This window comes from Mauremys mutica, chromosome 1 (assembly GCF_020497125.1).
Source record: "Mauremys mutica isolate MM-2020 ecotype Southern chromosome 1, ASM2049712v1, whole genome shotgun sequence".
Lineage (NCBI taxonomy): Eukaryota > Metazoa > Chordata > Testudines > Geoemydidae > Mauremys > Mauremys mutica.
The window spans coordinates 163,016,223-163,038,071 of record NC_059072.1 but is presented as its reverse complement, the minus strand read 5'-3'; the positions used below and the strand labels follow the sequence as shown (position 1 = coordinate 163,038,071).

The 21,849-nt window shown below is 44.0% G+C and overlaps 1 protein-coding gene across 1 annotated transcript in view; it reads right to left on the bottom strand.

The window, feature by feature from the left end:
- Positions 1-3,749: 3,749 nt before the first annotated feature.
- The window catches only part of ATG3 (autophagy related 3), a 37,755-nt gene continuing 19,655 nt past the window's right edge, over positions 3,750-21,849 (bottom strand). Inside the window, exons 7-12 of the mRNA XM_045001688.1 lie at positions 21,533-21,611; positions 20,171-20,205; positions 19,720-19,875; positions 18,247-18,374; positions 5,028-5,096; positions 3,750-3,876 (exon numbers count right to left, since the gene is read on the bottom strand). Of these exons, the coding sequence (XP_044857623.1) occupies positions 3,795-3,876; positions 5,028-5,096; positions 18,247-18,374; positions 19,720-19,875; positions 20,171-20,205; positions 21,533-21,611 (549 nt within the window). The 3' untranslated portion in view covers positions 3,750-3,794. The remainder of the gene's footprint in view (positions 3,877-5,027; positions 5,097-18,246; positions 18,375-19,719; positions 19,876-20,170; positions 20,206-21,532; positions 21,612-21,849) is intronic.

Sequence of the window (21,849 nt, the reverse complement as noted above, 5' to 3'; positions counted from 1 at the left end):
CTTCTGAGTTGAGAGTGCTGTCCAGAGCGGTCACAATAGAGCACTCTGGGATAGCTCCCGAAGGCCAATACCGTCCAATTGCATCCACAATACCACAAATTTGACCCAGCAAGGCTGATTTCAGCACTAATCTCCTCGGAGGTGGAGTAAAGAAATTGATTTAAAAAGCCCTTTAAGTTGAAAAAAGTGCTTCGTCATGTGGATGGGTCCAGGGTTAAATTAAGGTAACGCTGCTACATTCGACCTAAAATTGTAGCGTAGACCAGGCCTAAGACAAGGCTACCGCTGCACACATGACAGACGTTTCTTTCTCTTTCCAAATGTAGCAGCAGGGTCTTTCCAGGAATCGTCTCAGAAATGCTTCAGGGGATACCCCTCTCAGGGAACTCTAGTGCCTGAGGGAAGGTGTCATGGCTTAAGTAGTGGGGACAGAGGAATTTTGACAGTTTCAGATGGTATTATGGTTGACTTACGTGACAAATATTTGAAGAGGGTGAACGGGGAAGGAGGACTGAAAAGACCAGGAAGAGCAACAACAGAATTCAGAATGGTAGTGGCTCGAGAGGATAGAAACTACAGCACTGGACAAGTTTAGCCTCTGTCTGCCAGGGGGTATCCACTAACTGCACTTCCCCCATGTCCATAATCCATAGTTAATGTTTTCACCTAGGATTTAATCTGGAAAAGCTATGTTAATCAACTATTGCAACTAGGAGTATCTCAGGCACATAGCATTGTTTCAATGTTTGGGTGAGTATATGAGTACTCATAGGTGAATTTAACAATTGTTGGGCCCAGCTTCATGCAGTTGCAACTTTGAACATCACTTCCAATGAGCAGTTAGGAATGAAACACTTAAGTATTTGAATCCAGGAAAGAACAGAAAAGGAACACAAGCACAACCAGAGCAAATTCACTTATAAATAGTGGTGGAAGTTTATGGACTACTGGTGGGCAAGACTACTAACTACTAACCCACCAGGGGACAGAGAACCACATTAAAAAAGCTAGTTAACATTTGAAATATTAGCATGGAAAATAAGCTTTTTAAAACAAAAGCTTAAGGCACTGAGTTTGTTCTTCATAGAATATCAGGGTTGGAAGGGACCTCAGGAGGTCATTTAGTCCAACCCTCTGCTCAAAGCAGGACCAATCCCCAACTAAATCATCCCAGCCAGGGCTTTGTCAAGCCTGATCTTAAAAGCCTCTAAGGAAGGAGAATCCACCACCTCCCTAGGCAACCCATTCCAGTTCTTCACCACCCTCCTCCCCCACTGCAACTTGAGACCATTCCTCCTTGTTCTGTCATCTGCTACCACGGAGAACAGTCTAGATCCATCCTTTTTGGAACCCCCTTCCAGGTAGCTAAAAGCAGCTATCAAATCCCCCCCTCATACTCTCTTCTGCAGACTAAATAATCCCAGTTCCCTCAGCCTCTCCTCATAAGTCATGCACTTCAGCCCCCAATCATTTTTGTTGCCCTCAGCTGGACTCTTTCCAATTTTTCCACATCCTTCTTGTAGTGTGAGGCCCAAAACGGGACACCATACTCCAGATGAGGCCTCACCAATGACGAATAGAGGGGAATGATCACGTCCCTCGATCTGCTGGCAATGCTCCTACTTTTACAGTCCAAAATGCCGTTAGCCTTCTCGGCAACAAGGGGACACTGTTGACTCATATCCAGCTTCTCATCCACTGTAAACCCTAAGTCCTTTTCTGCAGAACTGCTGCCTAGCCGCTCAGCCCCTAGTCTGTAGCAGTGCATGGGATTCTTCTGCCCTAAGTGCAGGACTCTGCACTTGTCCTTGTTGAACCTCATCACATTTCTTTTGGCCCAATCCTCTAATTTGTCTAAGTCCCTCTGTATCCTATCCCTACCCTTCAGGGTATCTATCACTCCTCAGCTTAGTGTCATCTGCAAACTTGCTGAGGGTGCAAGCCCTGCCATCCTCCAGATCATTAATGAAGATTTTGAACAAGACCAGCCCCAGGACTGACCCTTGGGGCATTCCACTTGATCCTGGCTGCCAACTAGGCATGGAGCCATTGATCACTACCCGTTGAGCCCGACGATGTAGCCAGCTTTCTATCCACCTTATATAGTCCATTCATGCAGCCCATACTACTTTAACTTGCTTGCAAGAATACTGTGGGAGACCGTATCAAAAGCTTTGCTAAAGTCAAGGAATAACACGTCCACTGCTTTTCCCTCATCCACAGAGCCAGTTATGTCATCATAGAAGGCAATTAGGTTAGTCAGGCATGACTTGCCCTTGGTGAATCCATGCTGACTGTTCCTGATCACTTTCCTCTCCTCTAAGTGCTTCAAAATTAATTCCTTGAGGACCTGCTCCATGATTTTTCCAGGGACTGAGGTGAGGCTGACTGATCTGTAGTACCCCGGGTCCTCCTCCTTCCCTTTTTTAAAGATGGGCACTACATTAGCCTTTTTCCAGTCATCCAGGACCTCCCCCGATTGCCATGAGTTTTCAAAGATAATGGCCAATGGCTCTGCAATCACATTTGCCAACCCCTTTAGCACCCTTGGATGCAGCGCATCCGGCCCCATGGACTTTTGCTTGTCCACCTTTTCTAAATAGTCCTGAATCACTTCTTTCTCCACAGAGGGCTGGTAACCTCCTCCCCCATACTGTGCTGCCCAGGGAAGTAGTCTGGGACCTGACCTTGTTTGTGAAGACAGAGGCAAAAAAAGCACTGAGTACATTAGCTTTTTCCACATCCTCTGTCAGTAGGTTGCCTCCCCCATTCAGCAAGGGGCCCACACTTTCCTTGACCACCTTCTTGTTGCTAACATACCTGTAGAAACCCTTCTTGTTACTCTTAACATCCCTTGCTAGCTGCAACTCCAAGTGTGATTTGGCCTTCCTGATTTCACTCCTGCATGCCTGAGCAATATTTTTATATTCCTCCCTGGTCATTTGTCCTATCTTCCACTTCTTGTAAGCTTCTTTTTTATGTTTAAGATCAGCAAGGATTTCCACTGTTAAGCCAAGCTGGTCGCCTGCCATATTTACTATTCTTTCTACACATCGGGATGGTTTGTTCCTGCAACCTCAATAAGGATTCTTTAAAATACTGCCAGCACTCCTCCTTGTACCTTCAAGATTAATCTGGAGGCCAAGAGAAAATACACTGAGTTAGGAATGAGAGTATGTATCTCCCAAATAGGCTTCTTTGCCCACCATCTCAACACTATGCTTTCACAACATTTCATATAAGCCATTTTCGCTGTTTCTAGGACTAGCTATTTTTGCTTGTGGTGCAGTACAAAGAGTTAAAACTTAGACATGATTATTACTTCCTTTTCTCCTGCATCTTCTCAGAAAGGCACTTGAGCAAATCACCACAAGTTTCACCATGTAGTTCAAAAAACATTTGAACTGGAAGTTACTTGAAAAATATAAAGCATTTTATTACTGAAGCCAAAAGAATCAAGCTTAGGCTCATACCGGAAAGCAAAGTTTTAACCTTTGATATGAAAGAACTACTAGCTATAAGTAAAAAAGGTGCTTAAGGACTAGCTAGATTAATATGTGAAAATAAAAACCTATACTGCAAGTATAGGAATGAAGAGTGGTTTATTTTACACATAGATCTTCATTAAAAAGTAAGGCTGGTAGTGGAACTTTTTATTTTGATGCATAAACTTGATAAAAGTTGAATGTTACAGAAACTGTGTACAATGCTGAACAAACAAGTCACATGTATAGGGTTGTTTTTTTTTAAAAAAATCAGAACCAGTAATTAGCATAGACATTTGTGATTTCTAGTTACATTGTAAAGTGTCTTGTGTAGTCATATTCTATTGTTGGAATGACCGCTTGTACAAATTTCAAGAAAATAAGAAGGTACCTGAATCTCTAGTTAAGGTTAACATGGAGTAAGAGAGTAATTAAATACTTACTTTATATCCAAGAAAACTAGGTGAAATCATGCCTTTTGTAAGTGGCCTGAATCTTATTATATTTCATTAGGTAGGAAAAGTACAGCTTAGAAAGTCTAAAGGGGACAAAAAAACAATTCACTAATACAGTGAAGAATGGCACTTCTCAAAACTTATGGTTTGAATGATCAGGTATTATTTCAAGTTTAATAAATTCACTTATTAAAAAAAACTTTACCCTGCTAACACTAAGCCAGTTTTGCATGAAATACTGTGTGTGTACATTGAATTGCTTTCTACAATTTACCTTCCAGTTTAACTTGCTTTGGACACATGTTACACCAGATAATCTGTCCCATCCACAGGTAGCGGATATGAAGCAGACTCTAGTTTGTGTCCATCTTGAACTGTAGTAGAATGACAGCCACATGAAGGGATAAAACTCCACACTATTAGCTTAGTTATCAGCCTACACTAGCTGTAATTTATACTGGTACAACTTTCTTGTTTATTCAAGGTCTAAGACTAGCTGGTATGAAAGCTGCTGTTGGTGATTCAGAGCTTTCAGCAGCACCAGAGCCCCCCTTCCCTTCTTGTTTTAGGGCAGGAAAGCCAAATGAAGGATTCATTTAATGGGACACTGGTACCTTGAAAGTGACATTTCTGTCTGAAAGTGTTGTACTAATATACTAATTGTGTAATTATTGTACCTACTGTTATTACAAGTATCACTTAAGATCCCTCATCTCAGATCAGAGAAAGTACTATTTGTACAAATGCAACTGACCAACAGAAGAGTGAAAGGGACTAGCTCTGTGAATTATTTTCACTGTTCTGTTGGTCAATTGCATTTGTTTTAGAACTAGCATGAGATTGCTAATGAACTTTGCTGGGGGAGCTCAGTCAGAACATGCATGCTACTTCCCAGTTCCTGCACATAAGAAAAAATGGCAACTTGGTGTGCCTTGGATGTTATTGCTAATCTAAAAGTGACTTCAATAGCAGAAAGCCTCACAAATCACCTGCAAAATAAAGTTTTAGGAATGGGCGGAGTATGGATTAGACCTTTATTAGATAATGTACTCTTCAGAGGTCTCCTGACATTCCATGGAAAGGATACATATGAACTCCAAGTTCTCCCCCACCTTCTGCAACTGTTTCAATTATTTTCTTCATCACTTCTGCATGCCTGAAAGTAGATTGGGACTCTTAGAGAGATCATGCCAAGACAACTCAATCTTCCATAACTCAACAAAATTAGATTATTTGTGCAGATTAATAGCCTTAAGAAGTATGACTGGATGGCTATGGAAAGTGGCATTTGGATAGGAATTTTTTTAACCTTTAAGCTTACTGGCATCAAATCAACTCCAAACCATGATGAAGTTATTACCAACCAACAGCTGTTTGGTTAGGCTTCTGAAAGAATAGGGCATACTTAGTCCAGATCAGAAAATACCCTGAAGAATGTTATCCTTGTCGGTAAGTTTCATGCTTCATCCTGGACATTGCTGCACTGTGTCAGAGAGGAAGTACAATTTATTCCACAGTGTCTCAACAATGGAATTAACTTACCTGAGGGTAGGTTGTTTCCATCACTAAAACATTGTTTTTAAAAGTTTTGGTGCTGGGCAAACAGATCAATGCATGAGAGTTTTCACAGACCAGTTTTAAACCACAAGATGCCCTTCATACTGTTAAGTCTCATACTTTATGGTTTAGTATTACAGTGGCAATCTTCAAGCTAGTTATGGCTGAGATTCTTATTCCAGATCATGCACAAGACTTTAAAAATCAAATCATACTAACAGAACACTTCAAAGTTACAAGTGATTTTCATTTTTTCAGAATAAGTTTAAAACTCAGATCTTGCTTTTACTTACCTGCCATATCAGAGTTAGAAAGTTCCAGTTTTTTGCAATAGTTGGGTCAACACCTTAAACTGAAGTAAGATGATCTTATTTTATTTTAGGGGGTTTAAGTTGCATTTAACCTTTCCACAAATGGCAGTTTAAATTCACCGTCCCATTAATCAAGTCATTTTACTAGCTGTTAGCATAAATCTGACCATGGAGCACTGTGGCCAGAGTGAGATTAAGATCAGGTTCACTAATTATTTATATTTGTATTTTCAGCTAGAATCTTTCATACATGGTGCTTTTCAAACTATGAAGAAAGCACTTCATCCACCACTGAAATGGGCTGCAGAGAGATAGGAGCAATTAGAATATGTTTAGGGCCCTTCGTTTTCAGTTTTTATTTTATTTAATTTTTCCCAGGAATTTATCAGCGTTTATTACAACAACAAAAACAGGTGAAAAAAAAAAATCGATGGAAAAAATTTTCTGGGTAAATATTGGGTTTATTTTGGTGGACGGAAGGAAAGGGGAAAAATATTCAGTAGATTAATGCTTCGATGAATGGAATTTAAATGTGGTTTGCTGCAGAACTAAAAACAATGCCACCTCCGACTTTAAGGAAACGATCTCTAATCCCAATAAAACTTTTCATTTGAACAAACAGTTTACTGTTTTAGACTTAGAACTACTAGCCTATAATATTTACATTTAATAATTGGGCCGTGCTGTTTGCAGTGCATATGCTCAACTTCATCTTTTCTCCTGTTTTTTGGTTGGTTTTTTGTAAATACTTTAAAATACTTCCTTGTGTTCTGAAACGTATTCCGATAACGTTTTAGTGTCTCAGATCTTGAAAACTTTATCTGCTAACAGCTTGAAATGTGTCCATGGTGGGCGTGAGAGTCATCAGTATGTTCAGATGTGTACACACTTCGGAGCTTGTGGGCGTGCTTGTTTATTGTGTGCATCTTCTAGACACATGGCCTTACTTCAACAGACAGCTTTGCATATACACAAACAAATGTATTATCATAATACATATATCTCATGCAATGTATTGTATTTTCCAAAAAAAAAAAAAAAAGTTATTTTTTATATATTTGAATGACAAAAGTAGAGTGAAAATCAGAACAAACAACAACGAATAATGCTTTTTGTAAAACCTGGGATATTTTCAATCAGTTTCAATTGAAAATGAAGGGGCTTAAATATGTTGCACAATCGTAAGGGAGGAGAAAGTGAGTATTTCCACCTAATGACACTGAGGCAAAACTCTACTCTTTAAGAACAGCTATGGGACCTTTAATATGTCCATGCAGACAACAACCCCAGTTAAAGATTTTGTCAAAGCTCTATGTAGTTCACTTTGAGTTTATTTGCCCCAGAGAAAGGAAGGGCTTGATCATCCCTGCCTGGATCCAAACTTGTGCTTCCAGATCTGATGCTCAAAATACTAAGAAATATTTTGGCCACTGGCAATTCTACATTTTACATAACTTGGCTTGCATGGCAGACAGTGTATGTAATTTGATGGTCAGTAACTGTTCTTTGCTTTTGTAAGCTATCACCACTGTTTTTCTTTTATCTCAAATATGGGCCCAGATGTACTCACTTACTGGCATTCTAAACACTGGAAATGTTTCTCTTTTAAAGTGTTTGGCACTTTAAGCTTGCATGTTTTGACACATATCTGGAGAAACTACATCAGTAGCTGCATATAGAGCTGCTCCTGCCAATGCATCGGAACTTTTCACAACCAGTTACAGTCTCAAAGTAAAGATGACTGTCTAACACATTTCCAATATAACATTTGTAGATATGGCAGGGCAGGGAGCAGCAGTGAGAAGGGGTACAGAGTGGGAAGGAGAGAGGACTGAGCAGACAATATTTCTCACACAGGATGGCAGGGGAGAGAAGGAGGCAGCAAAAACGACAAAGGAGATGCTTCACATGAAAATTGCTTTAGCTATGCTTTTATTTTAGGCTTTTGTAGTCAAACCATAATTTGTGAAAAATCTTCAGATTATGAAGACGAACCAAGGGAAGACCGCAAAGAAATTAACAGGATTTTTTAAAAAAAAGGTCATCTCAAACTGATCGCTATTTAGGGGAAGCTTACAGAATTTAACAAAAGGGCTCAGATAGCATTATATAAATGCTTAAGTAGATGGCTATTAATTTGCATTCAATCACAACTGTCAGCTCAAAATCTAGCCATTTTGCTCGTGTGATTCTGAGAATGCAAATAAGTGGTTACCACGTTATTAAAACGGATATTGTGAAGTGGAATGAGTCAAAGAGAAGAAGTGGTGTTGGGCAATATCAGAGGACCATCTCTCTCACAAGCTATACTACTTGTCCTTACATGCACTTGCTGGGAAATCATAGCCCATTAATATTTTATTAGTCGCACTGCAATACTACTGTAGAGTGCATTGACAAAAATTTACACAGCAGGTGCTTTTATATATTTATTTCAGGAGCAGTCAAGCTGTTAGCCTCTCTGAATTCTCCCATGTCAGTTCAGCCATGCTAAGGCTGTTTCATTCTAGTTCAGAAAGTAAAGAAGTTCATTCCATTGCCATTGAATACTTCATCTCAAGACAACAGAACAATGCTGCAGCTTGGTGGAAGAGTTATTACAATAGCACTGCAATTTTTCATTATACAATCTAGCCATAAAATGCTGCCATTGTGTTCCTTAGAATGCAAGACCTGACAGATTTCAATAATTAGCAGACCCATAGGAGCCAACATATTAGTGTCACACTTTCATCCCTACACAGTTTTATAAAAATATGCACAAGCACTTGTGAAAGCAGAATTAAGACTGGAAAGATCTGAAGTGTTTTATTTGAGCACTTCATTTTTAAAGGGAAGCAAAGATCTTATAACTTCAATATCAGCCACAAGCCTCCTCCCTGCAAAGTAGAGAAAGAAGAGATAGTAGTCCTGCAGTCTGTACTAGACTAAGCCAGAAATTCTAGGCTCAACAGTCCCTCACAATTTTAAAGCGAAACATGTACAAAAAGTAATCCTGGGAAATGCTTTTGGGTGTGTGATAAAGGGATGGCTACCTGGACTCACAGGAGTTTTGAAGAACAGATGGGAAATTGTATCTTTGCTAGACATTATCCTGTATCAAACCACACTTTATGGTTTTCAATGAGAATGAAAAGGAATGTGAGGCAGCCATGTGAAAACAGCAATCTGAAGAACTACAACCTAAAAGGGTCCTGAAGGCCTTGTTTAATCTAGAGTTTAATCCTTTTGTAATTAGAGTTAAATGTTTGCCAGTTAACTTGAGCTAGCTAGATACTCCACCAATGCTTATTTCACTACAAACAACTGATCCACCCTGTAGCCTAGATTGGACCAAAAACATTTGTGTCCTAGAACAAATGTTTGCAAATGATGATCTACACATGTCACAACCATATTAGTTGGCTTAAATTAACTAGCAATCAATTAACTAGTTACACTAGGACTAAGAACTTTCATCCAGATAATGTCAAACATTGCTACTCCTATCAAAGAAGATTTGGTGACAGTCATGCATTGGGCTTCTTTCAGTCCCACAGGCTTCAACAAATGGAACAGCCATCAAAATAAGCTTCCTAACACAAAGGCCTCAGTAAGAAGCTCTCTCACTGAGAATTTGATCTCCCAATTCCAAGGACCCTCTTCCTACCGGTGTAGGAGACCAAATTAACTCCCAGGAAAATCTTTCAGACATATGTGCGCCTTGAACATATTGTATTAAGTGACGAACTTAAGCACTCAAGTTTGAAAATGCTAGCCTGGTGGCTTAGTTACACTTTGTGAATTGTGTAATTCATGTTCATTAAAAAAGGTTAGGTCAAAAGAGAAAGGTTTTCCAGAATGGAATGAAACAGGACAGTCTGGTCCAACAAAAGTGATTTGTCTCTTGGGCTTTCACCATGACAAACTTCAACGGGAAAGGACGTTTTAATAATGAAGTAGGGAAAATTCAAAGATCCCCCATGATAAAGTGTGTCAGTGTGGAACCTGTTTATGAAGATGACTTCTGTAGCTGCTCAAACACAGTGAAGTGAACGAGAACTAGTAGCAAAACCAGCATTACCTTTAACTGCAGCTTCCTGGACCTCCAAACTGACCAACACCAAGCCATCTTGGAAAGCACTGAAGTTGGATACACTAGGTGGTCTCCCTCCTCTACTCCCACAACACTCGTTATAATGCAAACTACAGAGTGAAACTGCACCATAGACACTGAAGGGCATAGGAGTGAATCCTTCAGCTGACAGTATATCACTTTTTTTTGGGTTAATTCTTTAAATCACCAAAAAATGCAGTTTTAGGTCAACAAACTATTTGTGAAATCATCTCAAGTTCACATAATAGTTTTGAGCAAACAAATATCAAAATGTTTCGGAAAAGTCAAAGTCACATTTCATTTTGACCTGACTCAAGGATTTTTTATTTTGATTTTGGGCACTGAAAGTAGGTCTAGATCTACAAAATGGGGGGTGGGGGGGAGATAGGAGGAGGGGCAGGGATGGTGATGCCCCCACTCCTTAAAACTCATTGGGATGTAGACTACCCAGGTTCAATTTGCAGAGAAGGAATTTGAACTTGGGTCTCCCACATTGTAGGAGAGGGTCCTAGCCCCTGGAGCAAGGGATATTCTGGGTAAGGGGCTCTCTCAATTTCTCCTCTTGAAGCTGTTTTACTTACAAAAAGTGGATAAATAATTATTGGAGCAGAGCCTTGAACTTAGTCTCCCACATCCTAGATGCATGCCCTAATGAACCCATAGGCTACAAAGTCTCTTTCCCTGACTCAGTCACTTTTCATTGCCCAATTCCTACATCTACAAACTTGTGGTTCAGCATTTATTATTGACAAATTGATTAAATGGCTGCCAATTGACTACTTCTAACAGGAAGTCAGTAAAGACTGCTTTTACCCATCAAGCAATTGCCAAAACACAACTTGTGTGACAATGTTGATTGAACAGAACATTTAAAGTAATGATTCAACAAGTGGTTAGCGTGCGGCTTGCCAAGGTCTCTCTTTTTCAGTTCCTCCTTTGATACACATGCTACAAAAGAAAAACTGCTGAGTGAGCAGGCTGCCAGAGTGTTGTGAGCCAACAGGTACTTTCCCAGTTGTCGTCAAGCATAGCCCAACGTACACCACATTGCACAATTTATGGGGTGGGCAAGGAAGTGACAGGGATGAGAGAGGAAAGACTAGAACTTCTTTGTGAAGCAAAGATTAAAACAGCACCGCTAGCTACCGTTTCTACGTGAAATATCTAGAAGCAGCTTGGAATCTAACAGGCTCTTTTAACTTCAAAAGTTAAGTGACTGGAGTGGGCAATTCCCACTCAATAGTCAGACACCTTTCACCCCCTCTCCCACCCCTCTGCCCCAAACCAGGCAGTTCCACACCATCTAATTCAGGGGTAGGCAACCTATGGCATGCGTGCCAAAAGCGGCACGCGAGCTGATTTTCAGTGGCACTCTCACTGCCCAGGTCCTGGCCACTGGTCCGGGGAACTCTGCATTTTAGTTTAATTTTAAATGAAGCTTCTTAAACATTTTAAAAACCTTGTTTATTCTACATACAACAACAGTTTAGTTATATATTATAGACTTATAGAAAGAGACCTTCTAAAAACATTACAATGTATGACTGGCACGCAAAACCTTAAATCAGAGTGAATAAATGAAGACTCGGCACACCACTTCTGAAAGGTTGCCAATCCCTGATCTAATTCATAGACTTTAAGGTCAGAATGGACCATCATGATCATCTATTCTGACCATGTCCACATTGCAGGCCACAGAACCTCATCCACCCCTAACCTCTGGCTGAGTTACTGAAATCCTCAAATCATGGTTTAAAGACTTCAAGTTACAGAGAATCCACCATTTACAATTCAGCTTGATTTTCTGATGGTTCTGAAGCCCAATCCAGCTGCCTGTCTCCCCTAGGTGTGTGTCACACACAGGCACATGCCAGATGAGATGGTAGAGAACTGCATATTAAACAAGCAACAACTGCCCAGATCCCACTCTCTGGCTCTTTGAGAGAACAGCTATTTAATTAAAACCTGTATATGCCTCCCAGAGTTTGTAGTTGCATTAGCACTATCAAAGGCAGCTGGTCAATTTACTAGAATCAGAAATAGTTAAATGCCCCATGTCCACAGCCAGAACATATACAAACAAGACCTGTGGTATCTGTACCACTCTCTGGCCTGAAGCCAGACTGACAGGACTCAAGGAAGATCAAAATGCTGGTTAATATTGGAGCGGTCTCAGTACAGTCTCAGCTTTCCCTCTCCAACCCACCATCCCCCCGAAACAGGAAGAGTAGCAATTGGAGAGACTATCAGCATGAAAAAACTGCTTCTTGAGCACAGGCCTAAGTTCCTTGACAAGAGTGCTGACACTTTGCTCTGCTGGGGAAGGGTGTGGATGGTGAAAGGTGTGTGATAGTATTTAGTGATAGTATTCCCCCTGAGAGATTATCCCAATCTCCCCCATCCACCATCTCTAGAACCTTGCTGAGTGAGAGAAATTCAGCTGGAGAAGTTATGTTGTTTGCCAGCAGACTCATGCTGGTAGGTGCAGGATGCCCAAACACCTCTCAGCAAGAAATTCAACTGAGCAGACATGCTAGATTCAATACACCAGGGGTGGTCAAACCTGTGGCTCCGGAGCCACATGCGGCTAGTCAGAAGTTAACATGCGGCTCCTTGTATTACCGACTCTGGGGCTGGAGCTACAGGCATCACCTTTCCAGTGTGCCGGGGTGCTCACTGCTCAACCCCTGGCTCTGCCACAGGCCTTGCACCCACTCCACCCCTTCCCACTCCCTACCCGGAGCTTGTAGTGCTCTCCCTTCCCTTCCCCCGGTTCCCCCGAGCCTCCTGCATGCCACAAAACAGCTGATCGGGAGGTGTGGGGAGGGAGGGGGAGGTGCTGATCGGTGGGGCTGCTGGTGGGTGGAAGGTGACGGGAACAGGGTGGGAGAGCTGATAGGCGGCTGCTGACATATTACTGTGGCTCTTTGGCAATGTATATTGATAAATTCTGGCTCCTTCTCAGGTTCAGGCTGGCCACCTCTGCAATACACTATCCATGCCCCAGATGGAACTGCTGGTTGGGACTTCAAGTGATACAATGGAAGAGAGGACAACTTTTCATTGCTCTCATAGGCACAGCATAAGACATGACTTTTTTTTAATGCAATCACCTCCATGATTTCTCCCCAATACTCTGATCACCTCCTTTCACATTTAAGGCATGTCTACACTTAATGCTACAGCTGTGCCACTGCAGTTATGCTGCCATAGCACTTCAGTGTAGACACTACCTGGGCTGAAGGGAGGGAGTCCAGAGGTGGTAGCTAGGTCAATGGAAGAATTTTTCCATCAACCTAGAGCATGTCTACACTACAGCCTTAAGTTGATCTAAGTTAGGTCGACTTACAGCCACAGCAGTAACCCTCCTGTCAGTGGTGCGCATCTCCACCGGGAGCGCTTCCACCAACTGATGGGGACAGTGTGCGGGGCAGCTGCCTACGTTTCTCAGGCTTCTTACCGCCCTGAGCAGGGAGCCTCCAGACAGCTGCCCAGCTGGGAGTGGAGATCTGGGGGCAGCCAGGCTGTCTTGTCAATTTCACCGCTCCAGCATGGAAATTGACAAGACAACCAACAGCTGAAGTAAGTAACACTGTGTCACCCTAACTACAAAGACATAAATGCTATGCCTCTGGTGGGGGTGGAGTTATCGTATCAGTGTAGTACAGCACTTAGGGTAGTCTACACTACAGGGTAAGTTGACCTAAGTTACGCAACCAAGACACACACACAGGTTGGTAAGCATCAATAATTTCTCATCTACAACAGGGTGAAGAAGCGACACTGACTTCATGGCTACACCAGTTTTTACCGTTTCATGATGGCTCCAGCAAGGTGAAAGTGTTTATTTTCTACAGAGAAGTTATTCAAATTTCAGACAAGCAGGACTATTTATTGATCAATGTAATGAGCAGAGCAGTATGAACTTCCCCCTGTGCTACTTTATCAATAGACTATCTTGACTTGCATCACTTCTGCTGTTATACTTCTGAGCTTCTCTTGAGGCTGTTAGATATGAATACTAAAGCCATTCATTAGTGGCTAGGCTGAAACCACAGAAAGTGACTTAGCGTTAAGATTTGAACTTGAGACTCCAGAAGCAAAAAGGCCAGCATGCTATCCCATTGTGTAACCAAAACATTCCTAATTTCTCTGATGTTTGCGGTGCTGTCTAATGGCAATAGCATTAACGGAACTGTCTGAAAGGACCAACAGGCTGCATCTGGCTGCACAGAGGTAGAGACAGTGCTCCTCAACCACACACACCCCACATAAGCAGTGAGTGACCAAAAGCTGAGCTATGCTCAGTCTCCGACTAAAGCTTGTTTGCTACCAGGTCACGTCAAGAATTTTGATCTGTTCAGTGCAACGAAAGCCACCTCTAATTAGAGAGACAAAAGGCAAGAACCACAGGAAGTGGTAGTGATGAGCCAGCATAACAGCTACAGAAGGTACTGCTATACTCAGTGGCAAAGGGGTAAAAGTCAGTCCTGTCAATGCCAACTCTCCCCTCCCTATATCCCCTAGTTGCAAAACTGCAGAGGAGACACCCCACCCCCGGGGGCGAGGTGGGGGACTAGGGCTCCTGCAGTGTCCCTCCTCACCTCACCCATGTGGGTCTGGGAACATACTGCAAGGAGGAGCCAGCCAGACTGAAGCTGGCAGAGCAGGTGCAGAAGCATTGGCTGTTTGTTCCAACTGCCTTCCTCCCTCCCAGGCCTGGTCTACACAAGTAGTTTTCAAACTGTGGGTCGGACCCAGTCCCTGGGTCATGGAATGGAAGGCACTGGGTCGTGGCGGCTCTGGTCAGCACCGCCAACCAGGCTGTTAGAAGTCCTGTCAGCAGTGCTTCCCAGATAAGGCAGGATAGTCCCTACCTGTTCTGACATCTCGCTGCGCCTCAGAAGCAGGTCTGGCTCCTAGGCAGGGGGGCCACGGGGCTCTGCATGCTGCCCTGCCCCAAGCACCGGCTCCGCACTCCCAGCTAACGGGAACTGGGGGTGGGTGGGACAGGGGTGCCTGCAAGCAAGAGCCACGCGGAGCCACTTGTGTGCCTCCACTAGGAGCCAGACCTGCTGCTGGCCACTTCCAGGACACAGTGTGGTCCGCAGTGCCAGGACAGGCAGGAAGCCTGCCTTAGCACCCCTACTGCGCTGCTGACTGGGAGCTGCCTGAGGTAAGCCCGTGCCCCAATCCTCTGCTCCAACCCTGAGCCCCCTCCCACACCCTGAACCCCTCATTCCTTGCCCCACCCCACAGCCCTCACACCCAAACCCCAACCCTCTGCCCCAGCCCTGAATCCCTCCCACACCCCAAACCCCTCATCCACAGCTCCATTGGGTTGTGGGCATCAACAATTTTCTTCAAACGGGTTGCCAGAAAAAAGTTTGAAAACCACTGGTCCACAAAATTAGGCCAATGGAAGCCACCTCATGTCTACCTAATAACGTATGTGTGTACCCTGCCAGGTCCCTTCCACCAACCTAACTGTCTCTTACGTCGACTTAATTACTTCACCTGTGCGAGACATGTTGCACTTAATTCGACGCTGATGGGTCAACAGAGGCAGCGTAGATGCAGCGTTGTATAAGTCAACTCAATTGGCTTTCAGGAGGTGTCCCACAATGCTCCGCTGTGGCCACTCTGGTCACCTTTTTCAACGCTGCTGCACAGCAGCCAAGTACACAGGAAACATTTCCTGTTTGATCAACATGGAGAGCTCGCCATCCCAGCGGATCATGGCAACTCAACACCCAAAATGGGCTACAGCGTGGCGTACACAGGAGGTGGTGGATCTTAATGATCTGTGGGAAGATGAGTCTGTGCAGGCACAGCTCTGATCCAGCCATAGAAATGTAGACCTCTATGAAAAGATTGTGCGAGAAATGGGCGAGAAGGACTACACCAGGAACACGCAGCAGAACTTCGGCAGGTGTACCAGAAGACAAGGGAGATGAATAGTCGTTCTGGTTCTGCACCTCGGACATGCAGCTTCTACAATGAGCTATGTGCAATTCTCTGCGGCAACCCCACCACTACCCACAAACACAGTGTGGGTACCTCTCAGGAGTCTGAGTCCAGGGCAGAAGTTGATTAAATGGCCCTGCACACTTGGATCACAACAGCTCCCACGGTGGACTTACAAACTCCAAATTGATTCCCCACTGAGCGGTAGCCCTTTGGCATTATAAGCTTCCACAGAGCAATTGCCACTCTTCTCTACTGTCAGAGCAGGTCTCATTTTAGTGTTTCAGGGCTGGGTAAAGCTCTGCAAAAAGTTCCTGGAAAGTGGCCTTCCGCATTTGAAAATTCTGAAGCCACTGCTTCTTATCCCATAACTGCATAACGATACAATCCCACCAGTCAGTGCTTGTTTTCCAAGACCAGAAATGATGCTTCATCTAGTTCAGCTGTTGCGTGACTGCCTTCCTCTCCCAGATGCTTATGCTGTCCCCAACACAGCACTTCTGCAAAGACCTCTCATCCCTACTGCTGCTACCCCTAAACAGAGGCTTCCTCCGGCAACTTCCATTTTATGGGCTTCCTCTAAGGCACTCTTACTGCTGCCACAAATGGCCAATTCCCAGCTGCTTCTTTCTTGCCAAAGCAGGCTTCTGCAGCAACCTCTACTTAGCTTCACGCCTCTTCTTCCCTTTTGCAGTTTCATGACTCTTTTTCCCTTCTCTTTACACTTCCTAGTCAGCCCTTTCTGTTCTGCCTCCCAGCCAGCCTGCCATGTACCTCTGCTTCTCCTACTCCACATCCATGTGTCCTAATCCGAGAGTTATATGTATCTTTAGTTGCAATAATGGGAGGCTCAACCAAGTAGATCCATTGGGGGGGGGGGGGGGGGAAGAATGCAGTATGTGCTTGCACCAAATCTACAAAGAGTCAATTCAGAGATGAGTGATTAAACTGGACACTTTCAGGAAGTCACTTGAACTTGTACCTTAAGTGACAACCATACAATTCAATAAAAGACAGGACCTTAATTGAAAGCATGATCCTGCTGGGTAGATAGCCGACAACCTGTCCAAGTAGTTCAACAGCTGGTAGTTAGAAAATTGGGAGACTTAACAGCAGATCATTGTAACCCAAGAGAACCAACAGCACTGGGTTCTATGGCAGCACCATAGCATGAATACACGCAAAAAATTAGTTTCTTTACATGTAACAGTCTAAGCCAGAGGTGGGCAAACTATGGCCCGTGGGCCACATCCAGCCTGCGGGACCCTCCTGCCTGGCCCCAGAGCTTCTGGCCCGTGAGGCTAGCCCCCAGCTCCTCCCCTGCTGTTCCCCCTCCCCCGCAGCCTCAGCTTGCTTGCTCCGCCACCGGCGCAATGCTCTGGCTGGCGGGGCTGTGAGCTCCTGGGGCAGCGCAGCTGCAGAGCCCAGCCTGACCCAGTGCTGTGAGCTGCACGGTGGTGACAGCATGCTTGTTCCAGCAGGGCAGCGTGGCTGTATCACCGCCAGCCCCTAGTGCTCCAGGTGGCATGGTAAGGGGGCAGGGAGTGGGGGGGTTGGATAGAGGGCAGGGGAGTTCAGGGGTGGTGGTCAGGGCAGTCAGAGGGCAGGGAACAGGGAGGTTGAATGGGGGCAGGGGTCTCGGGGGGGGAGTCAGGAAGGAGAGGGGCAGTCAGAGGCAGCGGGGGGGCAGTCAGAGGCAGGAGTTCTGGGGGCAGTAGGGGGCCAGGCCATGACCCCCTCCCTCACCTTACAGGCCCTCCATACAATTTCTGAAAACCGATGCGGCCCTCAGGCCGAAAAGTTTGTCCACCCCTGGTCTAAGCATAGCTGTCTGCCACCTTCTGGAGTTGATGTGAAAGTGCAATTGTGTGACTGGCTTTTTTTTTTTTTTAATTGGATACACAAAAACAACCTGTAGTAGCTTTCAAAATAAATTGTTTACCAAAAACCTACTGTAGCTTCCCAAAAGATCATGCTAGAGTAGAATAAAAAAATTTTTTTTGCAGCAAAAGATCAAAACAAGAATAGCCTGATTCTAGACTTTCTAGAAGAGAAGAGGAGACTCATGGAGAATACAGTTTTGAGATGCTACTACAAAACAGAGGCACAAAGGAAAAACCAAACCAATTCTCTTAATGCACATTTAGCACTGTGATGGCTGCTCAAACAATTGCTGACTCTTCTTCCCTCTGCAAAAGGGAACAGCTCATGCAGACAGACAGCTGTGGAAAAGTGTCCAGGAAATGGGAATTTATGATTGTTTGATAGATCACAAAAGGATGGACAAAAGGCAATTTTAATTAGACAGAATGACCTTTTCACAAACGTATCCATAAGCTGGACTCAGTAAAGAAATACTGAAAGACTGAAGATACCTGCATGGATGAACTGAACACATAGGTGGTGGAGGAAGATGGGGATGATTTTCAATTGTTACTGTTTTTTTGACATGATCTTGACTAATATCTTCATACATGTAGTCTACCGTTAAAGGCTGCCGTTGCTGAAAAGAAAAGAAATGTGTAGCAGGAACAGTGTTGCACAAACAATATTTTCCTCCTACTCAGAAAGTAGGATAGCACTAATGTAGCATTTTGCAGGTATACATGTTATCTCTGCTTAAAGGACCCTAGAGTACTTTATAAACTAAACATAGCACTGAAATCAAAAGTGGCAAGCAACCATAGGAAAACAAGTGAGAAAGGGGATCTTAATGACAGGGCAAACCTCTATTCTTATGAAAAATGCTGCAGGATCCATAAGATCCATACAGAGTAGATATAATTATAGAATAGTAGAATCATAGACTTAAGGTCAGAAGGGACCATTAAGATAATCTAGTCTGACCTCCTGCACAATGCAGGCCACAGAATCTCACCCACCCACTCCTATATCAAACCTGTGCCTGAGCCATTGAAGTCCTCAAATCATGGTTTAAAGACTTCAAGGTGCAGAGAACCTTCCAGCAAGTGACCCATGCCCCACACTGCAGAGGAAGGCGAAAGCCCGCCACGGATTCTGCCAATCTGCCCTGGAGGAAAATTCCTTCCCAACCCCAGGAAAGAATTTTCTGTAGTAACTCAGATCCCACCCCATCTAACATCCCATCACAAGCCATTGGGCATATTTACCACTAGTAGTCAAAGACAAATTAATTGCCAAAATTAGGCTATCCCATTATACCATCCCCTCCATAAACTTATCAAGCTTAGTCTTGAAGCCATATATGTTTTTTGCCCCCACTACTCCCCTTGGAAGGCTGTTCTAGAACTTCACTCCTCTGATGGTTAGAAACCTTCATCTAATTTCAAGTCTAAACTTCCTGATAGCCAGTTTATATCCATAGTACTTTGTTTATAGTACAGTGGGAGAACTGGGAGCTGAACCTGTGGTTCCAGGGAACCTAGATATTTCTAGACTAAGGCTTATATCACTAAGTCAAACTTACAAGATTCCATAGTGTAAAGTGGAAGAAGAATGCTTCCTTACTCAACTTCCTGCTGCCTGTGTACACTTGGTTCTCACACCTTCTTGCTTTACTGACAACAGATTTACTGGTTTTCATTCTTGTTACCCACAGAAAGCCAACAGCTCAGAGAACTAGAATCTTTTCTTTCACATCCACCATCAAAACTGGTTAAGAAGATCCAATTACAGGGCCATTCAAGGTGTGGTGATATTGCTTTTACTTATTCTCACAGGCCCAGTAAATCTTGGCTGAAGTCCTGGCTTTACACTGATCTCCTCAATTCTTCCCTTAAACATATATTTAATCAAGTAGCAACAAATTGACCTTGATACCTTAACTGGTGAGTCTTAACACTGGGGGAAAAAAATACTGGTAATACCTCATCATATCCAAATAACCACAGCCTTGGGGTTTGGTAGTATTTGTCATAAGTGATGTAGAGGTCATAAGTTCTGGTCTGCAGGATGGCATCTTCCCCTCCGACATCAGCTTTAGCTTTGCTAGCTTCTGCTATTTTTCTTGTATCAAGAGTTGCCTGAGGGTAAAGATTTAAGATAAAAGAATAAAGTCAATAACAGTAAAACAAATATTTAAGTAACACTATGCCTTTATTCACCTTTGCCCCATACCTAAAAAGGCATCTGAAGACCATAGTATTCTGATCAATGTGTCAGTTATAATATTCATTTATAACAAAAATTGGTGCTTTTAAAAGTTTTAGTAAATGCATTTTAAAAAAAGCATATTTGCCATTTGACAGTGTTACCAGTTTGAGCACAAAGTAGAAAGAGTGTTAATGCTGTGGAGGAGGTAGAGAACAGTTCACTCACGTCATCTGTCTCCAATAGCCCACTCTCTTCATATTCTGAAAGGAAAGAGAGAATGCCTGTTAAGTTCATGCCAAGCTTGTAATTGGTCATCAGAAGCTTAAAAATATGCAACCAAGAGTGTGTCCTTAAAATCTGCAAGCATCTAATATACATGCTTTATCCAAGTAGACTTCCTAATTTTCCAGTACCATTAAACTACACCTAGACTCTAATACTGTAAATCTGAAGATTGTCTACCATGTGACTCCACTAGACACTCATTATGGAAGCCTCTAGGACAGGGGTCTCAAACATGCGGCCTGCGAGCTCCTCGTGGCCCCCCCGCCCTTACAGCCTTTACCTAGAGCAGGTCTGGCCCTGCCTCACCCCCGCACTACTTCGGGAAGCCGAAAGAACCTGGGGGAGGAGGCGGCGCAGGGGTGTGTGTTGATGTTGCTTCAGGCACCGCCCCCAGCAGCTCCCATTGGCCGCGGTTCCCCGTTCCCGGCCAATAGGAGATGTTGAGGGCGGTGCCCCTGCTCCCCCAGGTTCCATCTGTTTCCCGGAGAGGCATGGGTGCAGGGCAGGCAGGCAGGGAGCCTGCCCTGCCCCTGGTGCGCGCCGGGCCAGAGCCCGCCCCCCAAACCCTTTCTGCAGTCGAACCCCCTGCCTTGAGCCCCTTGCTGCATCCTGCACCCTGACCCCCTGCCACACCCCTCCTGCATCCCTCAACCCCTCCTGCAACCCACACTGCAACCAAGTGCCTTGAGCCCCCTGCTGCACCCCGATCCCCTGCCCTGCCACCCCCCTCACCCCAACTCCCTGCCCTGAGCCCCTACCACACCCCACACCCCTCCTGCACCCCCTGGGGGCAGGGAGGGGGCAGAGTTGGGGTGGGGATTTTAGGGAAGGGGTGGGAAGAGGCAGGGCAGGGAAGGGGTAGGGCCTCATGGAAGGGGTGGAGTGGGGGTGGGGCCGAGGGTGGCGGGGTGTGTGTGTGTGTGTAAATAATGCAGTCCTCGGGCCAATGTACTAGTCCTCATGTGGCCCTCGTGGTCATTTGAGTTTGAGACCGCTGCTCTAGGAAGTCAGCATTTTTCACTGGGTGAGTTTCAGAAACTGAAGTTTGTGCTCAAAACAGTCACAGTGTTGCCATGCTAGACTTGTCTATTCCACTGCCTACTGGCCTAATTTTCCAGTCACTGACACTTGTGCATTCCAGTGGAGTTGTGGTGGTGTAAACCCAATGTGAAAGGAGAATCAGGTCCAACATGGGACTGTTAATAGGCATTACATGGAAACAAGCAGTAGGTCTTTCCTAGAGTGCTGCCCTAGTTACATGGCTGAAATAAAGTGCATCCTATCCGACTTAAAGGGAAATACCTTCCATGTCAGCTGCTTCTTCTTCATCTTCCTCATCATCTTCACAAGAGGCTGGATGTCCTGGTAGTTTTATACTGTCCTTTTAAGTTAAATTGAAAGCAAATGAGAACAATGCTTTACGGACACTTGGGTTCAAGAGATGTGATATGCAATTCATCTGCCTTGGAAAATCTATTTACAAATGAGTATTTTCCATTTATTCCTATGAAGCCAATCAACATATATAAGAAAAATGATATTCACATTAGTAGGTACTACATTCTCAGGGATTTAAAGGTTTTTGTACATTAAAAATCCAAAATCTCTTGCTTCCAGAT